Source organism: Etheostoma cragini, chromosome 2, assembly GCF_013103735.1.
Source record: "Etheostoma cragini isolate CJK2018 chromosome 2, CSU_Ecrag_1.0, whole genome shotgun sequence".
Classification (NCBI taxonomy): domain Eukaryota; kingdom Metazoa; phylum Chordata; class Actinopteri; order Perciformes; family Percidae; genus Etheostoma; species Etheostoma cragini.
Window position 1 is genome coordinate 12,816,263 of NC_048408.1, and position 15,203 is coordinate 12,831,465.

General features: G+C 38.8%; 2 protein-coding genes across 2 annotated transcripts in view; both read left to right on the plus strand.

The window, feature by feature from the left end:
* The first annotated feature begins 959 nt into the window (after positions 1-959).
* On the plus strand, positions 960-8,282 carry LOC117935186 (tetratricopeptide repeat protein 39B-like). The gene is made up of 18 exons (XM_034857327.1): positions 960-1,103; positions 2,272-2,303; positions 2,700-2,804; positions 3,208-3,339; positions 3,532-3,608; positions 4,915-5,044; positions 5,168-5,273; positions 5,395-5,460; positions 5,573-5,681; positions 5,795-5,862; positions 5,975-6,034; positions 6,154-6,315; positions 6,400-6,491; positions 6,581-6,701; positions 6,776-6,887; positions 6,980-7,097; positions 7,719-7,835; positions 8,050-8,282. The coding sequence occupies exons 1-18, from the start codon at positions 1,071-1,073 to the stop codon at positions 8,162-8,164; spliced, it is 1,755 nt and encodes a 584-aa protein (XP_034713218.1). The 5' UTR covers positions 960-1,070; the 3' UTR covers positions 8,165-8,282.
* Positions 8,283-9,505: 1,223 nt separating this feature from the next.
* Positions 9,506-15,203, plus strand: part of dnajb14 (DnaJ heat shock protein family (Hsp40) member B14) — an 8,611-nt gene continuing 2,913 nt past the window's right edge. The window contains exons 1-3 of the mRNA XM_034889535.1: positions 9,506-9,778; positions 12,266-12,431; positions 13,554-13,699. Of these exons, the coding sequence (XP_034745426.1) occupies positions 9,637-9,778; positions 12,266-12,431; positions 13,554-13,699 (454 nt within the window). The 5' untranslated portion in view covers positions 9,506-9,636. The remainder of the gene's footprint in view (positions 9,779-12,265; positions 12,432-13,553; positions 13,700-15,203) is intronic.

The window sequence follows — 15,203 nt, forward strand, 5'->3', positions numbered from 1 at the left end:
GCCTTACTACATTTACTCTTAAGTATGGTACCTAAGTATAGTTTTGAAGAACTTGTACGACTATTGTCATTTTGTGTTACTTTATTCTTTTACTTCTACACATCACAGGGAAATGTTTTACTGCAGTACATTTACCTGACAGCTAAAATGACTACTCTACAAAATGATATAAACTGAAGAAAAAAAAACTAAACTAAACAAAAGACTGAGTACGGGGACCCCCTACCACATATAAGGTATACAAATGAGTTGCATAATAAACTGTGCAGAATAGATGAAAAGAAATGGATATTATCTATGCATCATGTTTTAATGATTAAACATAAATCTGGAAAGCACAGTGACTCCTTGAGCTAAACTGTATGGCTCCCAGCGGCTATAGTAAGCTTATCTTCAATGTGTAAATACATTTTTTTCCACATATTGGCCATTTTATCTTTGCTATTAAAATGTTGAATTCATATTAATGTATATTTTCAGACTTATTTAATTTTTGAAAATAATTCTAAAAAAATATTTTTTTGCATGATTTGTAAATTTGTAATTTGCTTGGCAAAAACTTCTAAATAAACCAGCTAAAAAAGAATTCTAGATTCTCTTTGTTGCAGCAGTATTAACAATCTGATTGGCCTGCTTTTACTTTTGATACTTTAAGTGGACAACATTAATTTTGTAGGCACTTTTACTGTTAATGGAGAATTTTCACATTGCTCTGTCTAGGCTAAAAAAGATCGGAGTAACAGTTAGGCCATTGATCCTATTTTCACACACCCAATTTAATAAATTAGCTGTGTGTTCTCTTGAGAACACTCCTTTGTGCTACACATGCAGCTTGTAAAGGTTGCGGGGACTGTCAGCTGCAGAGGATGAGTTGTTTCAAACAGGGCCCACAGTGATGTGGTTTGACATGAACCAATGGATTTGTGGGCGGCACCGACTCCTGACTTTATAAATATCGCGAGAGGCGGAATTATCCATTCGTTATTTCGGGACATAGGAAAATATAGACATCATGTCGCTTAGCAACGTTTAATGTAATCTTTTTAATCTGACTCAAATTTCGACATCAAATGGAGAATAATAAAGAGAATTCACTACAACAGGTAGGTTATGTTTACTGCAGCTTCTTTACAGGTGTTTGATGAACAGGGATACTTTTCCAACAAACTTATTGTAATTTTTTATTTATATCTAGGCTAACGCTGTTTCTGTGGCTTAACGCTGATTTAGTCAAGTATAAAAAGTTATAAGGGGAGTTCCAAGATAAGAGTTGTTAATGTTGTTTAAGTTTAAGTTTATTTATATATTTCAAAAAACTACAGTGTATAATAATGAACATTTCGAAGAATGTAAATACAGTAGGCTATACAGTATTATAGCCAAAGGCTAATTTTCATCCTTAATCCTTGACAGGTTGATGATCCCTATAAATCTATTTTATTAAATAAAACGAATTAGAGTAAAACATCACAAAAAAATGACATTAATTACAGATCAACAACAGGACAAATTACATTTGTCATTTGATTTTTTGTACATTTGATTTTGCAGTAGCCATTTTAAAGCTGTTTGGAAAATGAGGTCAGAGAAGATAAGTCTTGGTATCAAGTTCCAGGTAGTGGTTGCTCTAAAGGAAAAAATAGCCTGGCCAAATGAACTTCTCCTAAAGGAACAGTGCAGTTACTTCTGGAGCCTGCTCTGGTTGAGATGTTTTTATATATTTCTGGAAAGGAGGTGGAGGCAGACCATGAAGGATTTAAAAAACTAATGAGTTAATGTATTTCACAGTGTTCTCCCATAGGAGTTCAAGTTTCTTTAAAATCTGACAGTGCTGGTACGTTTTAGATTTTCTATCTAAAACTTGTGTAGCTTGTTTATCTGTCGTCTCTAAGAAGTTACAAGAATGTCATGGGAGATATGAGTATACCCTAGCCGATTAGAAATTCAGATAATATACATATCCACATTCAGGTGCAAATGAGAGCTCTCTAACCACATTGCTCATAACAGCTGTTAGTTGATTTGCAGCTTGCGTTTTGTCTTTTGTCAGTACATGTAGAATTGTTATTTCTTGAATGCATCAGAGGTCCGATGGCTGATATATCCCATTTTACTTTTTTTTTTCTACATCCTCTTTTAAATGAATAAAATATGCTAAATTAAGTAGCCTACATGTTTTGTCAGGCGCACACATTTTAAACATCATTGGAATTCAGTTGCACTATAAAATTGTGGATAAAATAAGATTTTTCCTTTTTTTCCCTGTTTCAGGTGGAACTAAACCAAAGCAGTGAAGATTCAATGTAAGTGATATCATGCTATTATTTTTTAAGGCTTTACCAGTATGTGTGCATGGGTTTTAATCATTGGCACATAATGCAAATAATAAGTAGGCATGTGGGAATCCCAGGAAATAATTTGATAAAATCTACTCATTGTAATGTACCACATACACACAAGAGGGCAGTACAGACAGTATATCTTACTGGTACTTACTGGTCTAACTGTGCATACATAGACAGCACTTTTAAACCCTCTTGTTTTACACACCTACCTTCAAAGCTTTGAAGAAGGAAAGCCTTGTCTGGAGTGCCACTTGCTTCTTGTCTTTGATACTCAAATGCTCCCAGATCCTTATTCATGTCACTATGTCTGTTGGCATGTAGAAGCCTTAACTGATTTGGCTATTTGTCATTTAGATCACCTGAAATGGATTTAGAGGCTGCATTGAAGGAATGCTCAACCGCCCTCGATTTGTTTCTGAACAACCGGTTTTCTGATGCTTTGGCTCTCTTAAAACCCTGGTAAGTTCAACACACTTTGATCATCAATATTAGAATCAGAAACAGCTTTAATGTCCAAGTGAGTGTGAACACATACAGGGAATTTAACCCTGACCTTTTGTTGCTGTCAAAGTACATAGACAGAAGACATAGGGCTAAACACAAGGACAGCAACGCAAAATAAGTTAAACATGTTGATACTATGTACAGATATGTTTGTATAGAAAAAGGGCATACGGACATATAAACAGTACACATATGTAAACAAATGAGGATTGAGGATTGTAGACAGTAAGACAATAGGGCAATGCATGCAATACATTCATGATTAAATTATGTGTTTAACACTAAAAATACAGTTTACTTGAAGGATGGATGCCTAGTGTAGTGTTACAGGGTTATTACACTGCATTTTCCCCTTCAGGAAGAATCAGAGCATGTACCACGCAATGGGCTACAGCAGCATCTTGGTGATGCAGGCAGGCATGACCTTTGAACCTAACAACATGGATGCCGCCATGACGTCACTGAAAGAATCACTGCAGACATGCCAAAGGTATGGCTGAACAGTTTCATAAAAGTTTAGGATTTAAATTTTTACTTTTATATTGGGGACAACATGTGGTACATTCCTGAGTAAAGAAAATTACAATCATATTCTGTATATAGAAGAATGAATTGTTAGATACAACATACATTGCTGAGTTTGTCTCTATTAAATTGTTACCTCATACTTTATGTTCCTTAGATTTCGGAAGAAAACTGGAATAGTGGAGACTTTAACTGGCCTGTGGTTTAGACAACCAGCTGACAACCTGACAGAAGGTACGTGATAAGGCTGAGGCTTCTCATGTAGAGTGGTCAATTCTACTAATTGGAAGTGTCTCAAAGTGTCCTTGGCCAAAGCCTCAAGTGGCTCCCGATGACGTGCTGGGAAAAACATTTCTTTTATGGCCATCAGTGTGTGTGTGTGTGAATAGGCTGAATAGTGCCTGTAGTGTGTAAATCAGAATCAGAAATACTTTATTGATCCCCGAAGGGTAACTCTGTGTTGCAGTTGCACAAATAGTATAAATATCAGAGTAGAAATATAAATAAAGAAATATAAGGAGTGTGGATATGTACGGTATTTACATAGTTAAAGGAATGTTGTTATACATTATTTACATAATTAACATAATTAAGGAATTGCAATGGTAAAAAAATAAAATAATAATAACAATTGTAGTAGTTGAGTATTGCACACATTTCAGGCCAGTGTTGTTGCACAACAGATAATACAGATAATATTGTCCAGTATCAACCTCTCTAAGTGTCTCAGAGGGAGGAGTTATTAAGTTTGATGGCCACAGGCAGGAATGACTTCCTGTGGCGCTCTGTGGTGCATTTTGGTAGAATGACGCTAGTGATAGGTAGAAAAGCGCTTTGAGTGGTCGTTACGACTAGAAAAGTTCGTTTAACATAAGCTTCAAGACTGTGGGTCTATAAGGAGAGGAATTAAAGTGCCAATTAAGTGTTGTATTAGAAATACACATAAAACTGAATGTTATACACAAGGTGAACATGGGGTTTTGAGAGTTTTTGCATCGTTTGTGGGTGGGGAAAAAAATGCAAGACCAAAGCTTGGAGGGTGTGGAGCCTAGGTGTGAGAGTGGGCGCTGACATTAAATCTGGCTAACAATCTCTACCTGACTGCAGGCTCCTGGATGAGGAAAACAAGTCTAGCAGGTCATAAAAATATACATATTTGATTCTGTATAACATGATGTCTTATGTTGACAAACAGGAAACTCAAAGAAATTTGCATATCAAATTAAGCAATGATCCATTTAACCAGAATGACCAGAATCAATCAACATCTGGATTAATGGAATTGATCCGATATGAGTCGCAGCACAAAGAGCAAATGTGGTTACAGTTATGCCAGCGTCCATTTTTATTGTGAACTTGAACAAGTTGACTAGAAAAGTCCATTTAACATAAGCTTCAAGACTGTGGATCTATAAGGAGAGGAATTAAAGTGCCAATTAAGTGTTAAATGGACTTGTCCAATCAACTTGTTTTGTTTTATTACAATATATCTGCAGCTTTTTTTCCCCACCCAGCATGTCATGTTTAATATCTGTCACAGAGGAAATGCATGCAGAGCTATGCTACGCTGAAGTTGTGCTGCAGAATGCAGCGCTGACATTCCTGGATGAGAGTATAATCGGCTTCATCAAGGGAGGGATGAGAATCCGAAACAGTTATCAGATTTACAAGTAAGAAGCTTAAATTGGGGTTTTTGTAGGCAACATGCTGTAAAACGAAACAAAAAAAAGGAATAAAGGACACATTATGATATTCAAGTATATTTTCAAATATAACATTGTCTCCCGAATCAGGGTTTGCCAGGCATTGGCCAGTGTCCCAACAGATATGGAAAAGCAGACGAGCACACACATTCATTTTAGGGGTGGTGTCAGCATGGGCATTGGATCATTTAATCTGGTGAGAGCAATAGAAAACATTGCAGTCATACTATAGAACATTGTGTTTTGCACTCATGTTGCTATAGACTGTGAAGTTGGGTCATAATTACTTTACCCTAACCTATTTTGTTTGTTATCAGATGGTGTCTCTGCTCCCAGCCAAAGTCCTCAGACTGATGGAGTTTTTGGGCTTCTCAGGAGACAGGGTAGGTACCATCAGTCACATTTTTCCCCAGTAAAACTCACAATATACTATTAGTGTTTCTATAGCAAAGATTTGATGTCAAAACAAAGAATCATTTGCTAATTATCTTACAGGAACTGGGTTTGTCAGAGTTGAGAAAAGGAGCAGCCTGCAACAGCCTGCGCTCCATCCTCAGCACCCTGACTCTGCTGATGTTTCATCTCTATATTACAGTGATTCTGGGTAACTTTTCTCTCAGGAATTCGAATCCCTCATCTATTTGTAGATAAACCTGATTTTTATCATTATATTAAGATTTGTAATGTCAGAAAATGCTGCTCGTGTTCTTCTCTCAGGTACTGGTGAAGGAAACCTTACTGAGGCTGAAGCTCTTCTAGAGCCCTACATTGAAAAGTTCCCCAATGTGAGCGTTTTTTTGTTGATGCTGATTCTAACCAATCGCAGATTTCACTATTTTCTTGCCCCCGTCCTCAGGGAATAATTTTTAATTAACGTGTTTTGTATCTTGTCCACAGGGAGCGCTCATTCTTTTCTACACTGCAAGAATTGCTTTGCTCAAAGGAAACTTCTCATTTGTGAGTAGTGGTAATAGCTGGTCTAACAGGATTTGTCTAAAGTAGCTCAATGTTTTTAAAATGCATTTGATGTAGTTGTAGAAAGAAAACTGAACACATAAGTCTGGGTTCCTCCACAGGCCCAGCAGAAGTTTCTGGCATGTATCGCCACACAGCAGGAGTGGCGTCAGATTCACCACCTGTGTTACTGGGAGCTGATGTGGGCCTACTCCTTTGAACAAAATTGGACAGAGGCGTATCGATACGCTGACTTGCTCTGCAAAGAGAGCAAGTGGTCGCCGGTAACGAATATAACCTTTTCAGCCTGACGTAAAACTGTTTGTATTTACATTGCTTATGACAAGCTGATTGCTCTTCTCTTGCAGGCCACCTATACATTCCAGAAAGCAGCCATCTTGAGCATGCTACCAGAGGAACAAGTGACCACACTGGGAGAAAATGTGGTGGAGTTATTTAGGTTTGCTAAGAGAACCAGTATTTGGTCACACAACTCTGTAAGTTCTGTAATCATGATACAGTAACTGTGAAATGGCTTTTTGTCTGTAGGCAGGTGGATGGTCTCAGACGGAGGATTGCTGGGAAGTCGATTCCAACAGAGAAGTTTGCATCAAACAAGGCAAAGCGATACTCTTCTTCTAACCCTGGGAAGCTATCCGTGCCTGCTTTGGTGAGGACGTGTGCATGCACTCTAACATTGAAAAATCAGTACTGGCTTAATAACAACCATCTTTTTCCCCACAGGAGATGATGTACGTATGGAATGGTTTTACAATAGTTGGCAAAAGACCCGAATTGACTAAAAGCATCTTGACCACCTTGGAGGAAGCAGAGGAGCTGCTGAGAAATGATCAAAGTTGGAGCAGAACTTTAAAGCACATTGACTAAAGTGTTTTCATTTTTCTCGCACACCCATGTGAAACTAACCACATTTTATCTACTGTGTAGACCCATCGGAGTATCACCTGGATGACCAGTGTGTTGTCCAGCTGTTAAAGGGCCTGTGTTTAAGACAGCTGGGGCATCTAGCCAAGGCTGAGCTCTGCTTCAATTTTGTCATTTCCAGGTGAGGCAGTTTTAATGCCAATGCAACACACATTCTCGGAAACTCTGGTTGCAAATAAACTGAAACAATGTGAGAAATTCTACACAACACGTTGACCTGTAATATTATTTCTGATCTTCAACTTTTTTTTCATCTATTGCACTGGCAGAATTGTATTTGTTTCACATTTGATAATCTCTACACAAATGTCCACTTTAAAGACTTTAAATAGTTTTAATGAATGGTCCATCCTCCTCCACTATCCTCCCTCTGGCTACAGTTTGCAGCTGAACAGACTCCATAAAGTTGTTTATGTAAAGCTTTATAGTTGTGCATTTTAAATTCATAAAATGACATTGAGTGTGGAATAAACTGTTGCCTGATGGATGAAACCAAAACTACAAATGTGAAGACTACTCTCTTTGTAAATACACTGCTACATGTGATGTGAATTGCATTAGCTGCCTTTGCTAATTTTCCATACATACCTCGTCTTGCATTATATACATACTGTAGATCCTACTTTGTGTGATGTGGAGTCTTGCAGTTACTGCACAACTGGAATTGAATTTGGCCACTGTCCATCTTTTTTTGAACCCTAATAGACCCATGGATTGACTTTGATTCAATATTTGTTTGCAGTGAAAAAGATATCAAGCATGACAACTACCTGGTGCCATTCACAATGTATGAGCTGGGCCTGTTGCACAAGCAGAAAGGTGACATCAACACAGCCATCACAGTCATTGAAAATGTCACGTAAGTATTTTTTAACCCATCTTCAATCCTAGGTTACATTTAGTTCCACATTTTTATTTATCTAAAAAAAAAAAAAGCCTGCTTCTGGATGTCTACCTCCATAGTTAAAGTGGCATTTCCCAAAATGCTTTCCAGAAATATGGCTGCCCAATGATGTGAAATTTTATACTGCCATCATGTTACACAAAGAGCTGATAAGTGATCTTATTTGTAGGATGAACTACAAAGGCTACCACATGGAGTCGAGGCTACACTTCCGCATCCACGCTGTACTCAACACCATGGGCTCTTTTTCGGCCAAACCTCCCCCTTCACGTACGCCAGTTTAAGAGACCGTTTGGAAGGATGCTCGCAAAGGACAAACGACCAAAAACTTGAAATCTTCTAGATGTGCATCTTGCCGCCAGCCCCTTGGTGATGGTACTGCAATCATCCAAACTTACAGTTGCAACCCCTTTTTTTTTTTATTCTTTGAATTGAATCTAGAGCAAGAACAGTGAAGTAGACTCTGTTGGCGACTTTAGGAAGCTTGAAGACGACTTGGTTATTTCCGTAATTACACTACAGCTGGTCAGAACAAGGGCAGCGTAAACCCAAGGAGAATGAGGGTCAAGAAGCAAAACGTCTAGCTTTCACTGGTATTAACACTTCTTGTTAGAAGTCTCCAAAAATGTTATCCAGTCTGAGACTGTTTCACTTGTCTTGGTTATTTTTATTCATTGTATTAAATCTTTCTGTCAATATTTTAAGGATTTTGATGACCTAGAGTTAAGCCATGTTCTACTACTTAACATTCTCTTGTTTAAAAAAAAAAAGAGTGTCATTTGATGAATGATATTATCCTTAAAACAGCATACGAACCAAATGATGATCTTTAGTTAATGGTGGCACAAAATGTAAGGCATAATGCAAGATGTTTGAATACATTTGGTCACTGTAATCTCTTAGTGAAGGTGGTTCTTATCTTGCTCTATGTCCCATCACTGTATCTGTTGGCTATCGAGAATATGATAATACATCAGACATGCAATGGTACTATGCCAGTTTTCTAATTAGACAGTTCTTCCCTCTCTAATTGAAAGTGGATGCTACATTTAAATTGCATAGTAGTACTAGTAGTTGTAGTAGTAGTAGTAGTAGTAGTATTTGCTTGGAATAAACACCTGACGTCTGTCTGAAGGTGCATATTTCAGCACACCTTCTGGGTAATTGAATAAAAGCTTAAACCTGGAGGATTTTGTTCCCACCTCAGTCCATGTTCCAGATTTTAGAGGGATCCAAGTTGTACTCAGCACAGCTATCCATAATAAACCTAACATTACATACCCAATCAGAGCTCATTGTAATATAATCAGGCAGTCTCATTGAGATTGAGATCTCTTTTCCAAGAGAGACCTGAGAACAAGAACACAATCACCAGAACAGAAACACAACTATACAAGGACGTAAGAACACGAGTCATAAGAAAACCTCAGATAATAATTAAGCTTTAAAATCTTCATGGGGATGCAAGGTCATTCCATTTAAAAGAAGTATCTGAAACTACTTCCGGCAACATGTGCGTAAGGATTTTGTTGGAATGGAACACTTTTACATTGTGGTACTGTAACCTTAAGTAAAAGATCTGAGAGTTTATCCACCAATTCCCAAATATGCCTATTTTTTTCATTCATAACACGAATATAGTAAAATATACTGGATAAATACATACAAAGAGGAAACATAGTAGGTTGGATTTTGCTGCCAGTGCGGGTGAGCAAGTGGGAGATGATCAGCTGACTCTGGCGGGGGAGGAAGAGGGATGAAGAAGATGGAAGGGAACAGAGACGAAGCGGAAAAATGTATTAATATAGCGACGAGATCCCTCGAAGCCGGAGATAAAGAGAAAGCGTTGAAGTTTCTAAACAAAGCAGAAAAGCTGTATCCAACCGACAGAGCCAAAGGTAATGTTAACGTTAGGTCCGCCCCGGCCGGGGCTGTAAATTAGTGTTAGCTAGCTAGTAGCGTTAGCTGACGTTTGTTAATGTCACTAGCGATGTACGCTTACATCAAGGTACCTGTTGACTCTTGCAAAACACATTTGTATAATTAGTTGACATTAGTCACGAATAAGATGTGGTTGTAAGACAATAAATTAGGCAACACACATCTGAGTTAGCGTTAGCTACTGGGCCTAACATTATGTTCGCTAACTAGCAAGCTAACCTAGCCAGCGCTTCGCTGTTGTGGACTTCTCAGTAATTTTGGTTAAAATGATGTTATTTGCCGCTATCAGTGAAGCATTGTACTGCTTCAGAATATCAACAACGGACACAATTTAGCTGTTAAACGTCAATCCACTATCAAGCCTTCAGTGATTCAGAGGGCAATGCTAGCTGTCACCTATTGTAACGTCTTAAAAGCTAGCTGGACTCTGAGGCATTTTTCTAGCTTTCATGTTATTTTACTTCAAGTAAATACACTTTGGCCTAGTTACGTTATTGATGCTGTAACTAAGTTTAAAGGCCGTGGATTTGTAGGGATTGGGCAGAACAGGCAGGTGGAGCTCTGGAGAAGGATGTAGTCACGGCTCGGACTTAATGCTGGCCAACCGAATGACAATCCTTTAATTGAATAATTGACCCAGAGTAAAGGCTAATTCGGGACATACGAGTGTGTCTCTGTAAAATGACGATCGACGAAGTAACGATGGGACTGACAACGTGCTTTGGATTGTAGTTCTAAAAGGCTCTTTACAAGATTGTGAGTGTATAGTTTAGATAAACGTGTGTGTGTGTGTGTGTGTGTGTGTGCGCCCGCGCGTGCGTGTGTGTTTTCTCACAAGCTTCCAAAAGGAAGGTAATGACTGACCTTGGAAAAAGCTAAATGGCACATATATGGCCACCAATTTGCTGAGAAGTTTGTATGAGCCACTGCTGCTCAGCACCTCTTGCACTAAAAGTCTGAGAGAGTCTCTGAGAGGGTTTAGATGTGTACGTGTCTGGCATTGAGTAACCAGGGACTTACATCCCCAGATGATGCAATCCTGGGCATCACACATAAAGGGTTGACATAAGAAGGCAGACCAAGCATTTTGCACCTAGTTTTGATCACAACAGCCACATGGGGGTTCAACCTGTCTCACAAGTAACTTAAATTTTTGTCCTACTGTTTTTGAGTTGTCTCTATTTGAGTAGTACTTAGGTCTGTTTGCAATACACATGTGTATACACACTGCATGATGTGTTGTATATCTGTTTACGTTATCACTGTTTTGAATGTTATTGATGTTCCAAAACATTTTTTGTTAACAAAAATCCGTCGTTATTGCCCAATAAATTAAACATAACCGGCAAAAACATTACATAAAATATATTATATTACAGCACCATTATCAACTATTAGAACCATACATACTTACATGTCACACACATAAAAGGCACTCAAATGTGTAAAACTTAAAAAAGACACACAAAACCACAAACAAACAAAACTACAGCTATTCTGATATTCCAGACCAGTCTGATGCCAGTTGGTCAGTAACTCTTCCCTCACATCAGTGTCCCATATCACAACCAACAACAATGTACAAGTGCTTGAACAAGAATAATTACAGTAATACAGTACCAATACAATAATAAATACACAACGTGAACTCATGATTTAAGAAACTTCTGCTCATTTTCAGCCCAAAAGTGGATCAGCTGCCGTGTGTCCTCCTGCGTCCATGTGGGATACAGGACGGCTTATTTAAAGCATGTATCAATGTCTCCAAAGCAAGTAGTGTTTTGCATTGATATCAAGCAAAATTCTCTGCTAATAGTTAAAACTGTAGACATTCAAGGCAGAGAAATGCGGGACTGTTGTGCAAATCAGCAATGTAACGTTAATGTTAGTGGTTAGCATAGGAAACTAGCGTTTTTTTCAAAAGTAAAAATTAAGAACATGTTTGCAAGTATATATGTACAAGACAGTCAATTTTTAAATCAATAATTTAAGCCAAAAACACTTACATTTATGGGTCTCTCTGGTCGATCTGGCAGCCATTTTTGCCTCTTGCGCAATGTATATGGATACACCTCGGTTTTCAAGTAAGCTTGTGTCCTCCCTTGGTTTTAAGGGCTGTGCATCCCTTCGTCTTACCCCTAGCCCTCAATCAAAATGAGTGTATGTTATATTACACAAGTTTTAATCAGTGGTAATGTCAAATATTTTTATATATAATCTTACGTTACACCTTTTAACTTAATGAAGCTTGGAGCTGCGAGCTCCGTTCCTGTTGTTGTTTTTGTTGGGTCTCCCTGTCTTTCCTCTGTTTTTTCTTCCCAGTGTATTGTTTTGAATTGTTTAAATAAAACAAAAATACTTGATCACAATTTTTTTTTTTAAAGAAGCTTGGACCTTTACATTATTCATTTAATTCATCTTTAGCCTCTTCCTCTTTTCTTCAGCTTTGTTGGACGCGTTAACGAAGAATGGGAGCTCAGCGGGTAACGGTGCATATCGTAGGAAAGCAGCCGAAAGCACCGGTGCCCAGCCAGAAAAGGAAGGCCGAGAGCCTGGAGGAGGCGAGTCTTCCAAAGGCTTCACTAAAGAGCAGGTTGAAGGAGTGCAAAGGTGAGAATTTTAAGTTCACTAGGTCTTCCCTTTTATGCTGTATTTCTTTTCTCACTAAGAGGTACTGTCACCTGTCCCACTTCAGTTGCCTATTTTGGTGATTTCGTACGATTGGCCCTTAGCAGCACTGTTTCTATCATACTTGATTAGCCGTTTCATCTGTGGCTACAGGAGGACACCGTTGTCTCTGCAGTGTTGTGCACACATTGCTAATTGTCATGGGAACCTGTACAGCTTGGTGCTTTGCCCATGAGGGGATAAAGTGAGAGACATTTAGCATGTGTGAACTAGATACCAGGTAACAACTACATGTTCTAATTTTAGATTGCAAGATAGGACTACAGAGAAAGAGAGAGGGGTAGGAAGTTGGTGCATTTGATCCCCAGATGTCCTCCTCCAGTCAGATCCTAGAAAGTTGCAAATGGCAACTATAAACGTGCTGCTCGTCATTACGCAATCCTACCTGTGTATTGTACCTCAAACATCTCTACTCCATTGTGATTTTTATACTTAATCCTTTGGGTAAACTTTACTGGGTTAAACATAGCATTATTTCTCCTAAGAAAAATAAGACCAGTTGTTTGCTATGTTTACATAAAAACGGTCTAATTTAACTTATGACCAGATGATCAGTAGTCCTACTCAAGTTATGATTTGGGGAGGGGCGATAACTTAATATTATCGACATTTAGTATACCATGATGATCTATCATTAACATTGTCTAAATCTTTTGTCTAAGTTGATCAATCAGTCAATCAATTTTTGTCACATGAAATCGTACCAATTAGAATTCCAAACAAAATGGCTTATTGGATTTTCTTTACAATTATTATTTGAAAAATATGCATGTTCATTTTGTAACATTGATTTCAACCATATAGCCCAGCTCTAATGCCAGATTGGAATATGCATCACAGGCCAGTGTATGTGCCAATCTTCCTGTCCGTAATAAATAAAGTATACATGCTTGCTGTACAGAATGTGACAGAGAAAGAGAATTTAACACTAAAGGTAAGCTCGAGGAGAAAGAAATATTTTCTCACCTGCCTTTCTGTTGGAGCGGTCAAAAATTATCCGCTAGATTGTGTTCAGCTGATTCAGTCTCTGTCCCTGTCTTTCAGAATAAAGCGGTGTAAGGACTACTATGAAGTGCTGGGTGTCAGTAAAGAAGTCAATGAGGATGAGCTTAAGAAAGCCTACAGGAAACTAGCGCTCAAGTTCCATCCAGACAAAAATCATGCACCTGGAGCCACAGAGGCCTTTAAAAGTAAATGATTGTTCTTTTCTGATCTATTCTAAGCTATTTGAAATGTAGCTTGCAAGTTATATGAAAGTGTTTGTGTGTCTGTGAGGAAAATAAGTATTTGAACACCCTGCGATTTTGCAACTTCTCCCACTTAGAAATCATGGAAGGGTCGGAAATTGTCATCGTAGGTGCATGTCCACTGTGACAGACAGACATCTTTTTATGTGTATGATACAGCTGCAATTAAGTATTTGAACACCTGTCTATCAGCTACAATTCTGACCCTCAAAGACCTGTTAGTCGGCCTTCAAAATGTCCACCTTCACTCCATTTATTACCCTGAATTAGATGTACCTGTTTGAGGTCGTTAGCTGCATAAAGACACCTGTCCAGCCCATACAATCAGTAAGAATCCAACTACTAACATGGCCAAGACTAAAGAGCTGTCCAAAGACATTAGAGACTAAATTGTACACCTGCACAAGGCTGGAAAGGGCTACGGGGAAACTGCCAAGCAGCTTGGTGAGAAAAGGTCCACGGTTGGAGCAACCATTAGAAAATGGATGAAGCTAAACATGACCGTCAATCTCCCTCGGAGTGGGGCTCCACGCAAGATCTCACCTCGTGAGATCTCAATGATCCTAAGAAAGGTGAGAAATCAGCCCATGGTTTGAAATCATGCATGGCACGGAAGGTTCCCCTGCTTAAACCAGCACATGTCAAGGCCCGTCTTAAGTTTACAAATGAACATTTTGATGATCCAGAGGAGTCATGGGAGAAAGTCATGTGTTCAGATGAGACCAAAATAGAACTTTTTGGTCATAATTCCACTAACCGTGTTTGGAGGAAGAAGAATGATGAGTACCATCCCAAGAACACCATCCCTACTGTGAAGCATGGGGGTGGTAGCATCATGCTTTGGGGGTGTTTTCTGCACATGGGACAGGGCGACTGCACTGTATTAAGGAGAGGATGACCAGGGCCATGCATTGCGAGATTTTGGGGAACAACCTCCTTCCCTCAGTTAGAGCATTGAAGATGGGTCGAGGCTGGGTCTTCCAACATGACAATGACCCGAAGCACACAGCCAGGAGAACCAAGGAGGGGCCCTGTTAGAAGCATATCAAGGTTCTGGCGTGGCCTAGCCAGTCTCAAGACCTAAACCCAATAGAGAATCTTTGGAGGGAGCTCAAACTCTGTGTTTCTCAGCGACAGCCCAGAAACCTGACTAATCTAGAGAAGATCTGTGTGGAGGAGTGGGCCAAAATCCCTTCTGCAGTGTGTGCAAACCTGGTGAACAACTACAGGAAACGTTTGACCTCTGGAATTGCAAACAAAGGCTACTGTACCAAATATTAACATTGATTTTCTCAGGTGTTCAAATACTTCTTTGCAGCTGTATCATAAGTACATTTTACAGTAGAACAAAGCAAAAATGTCTATTTTATAAATATACACTCACTGGCCACTTTATTAGGTACCCCATGCTAGTAACGGGTTGGACCCCCTTTTGCCTTCAGAACTG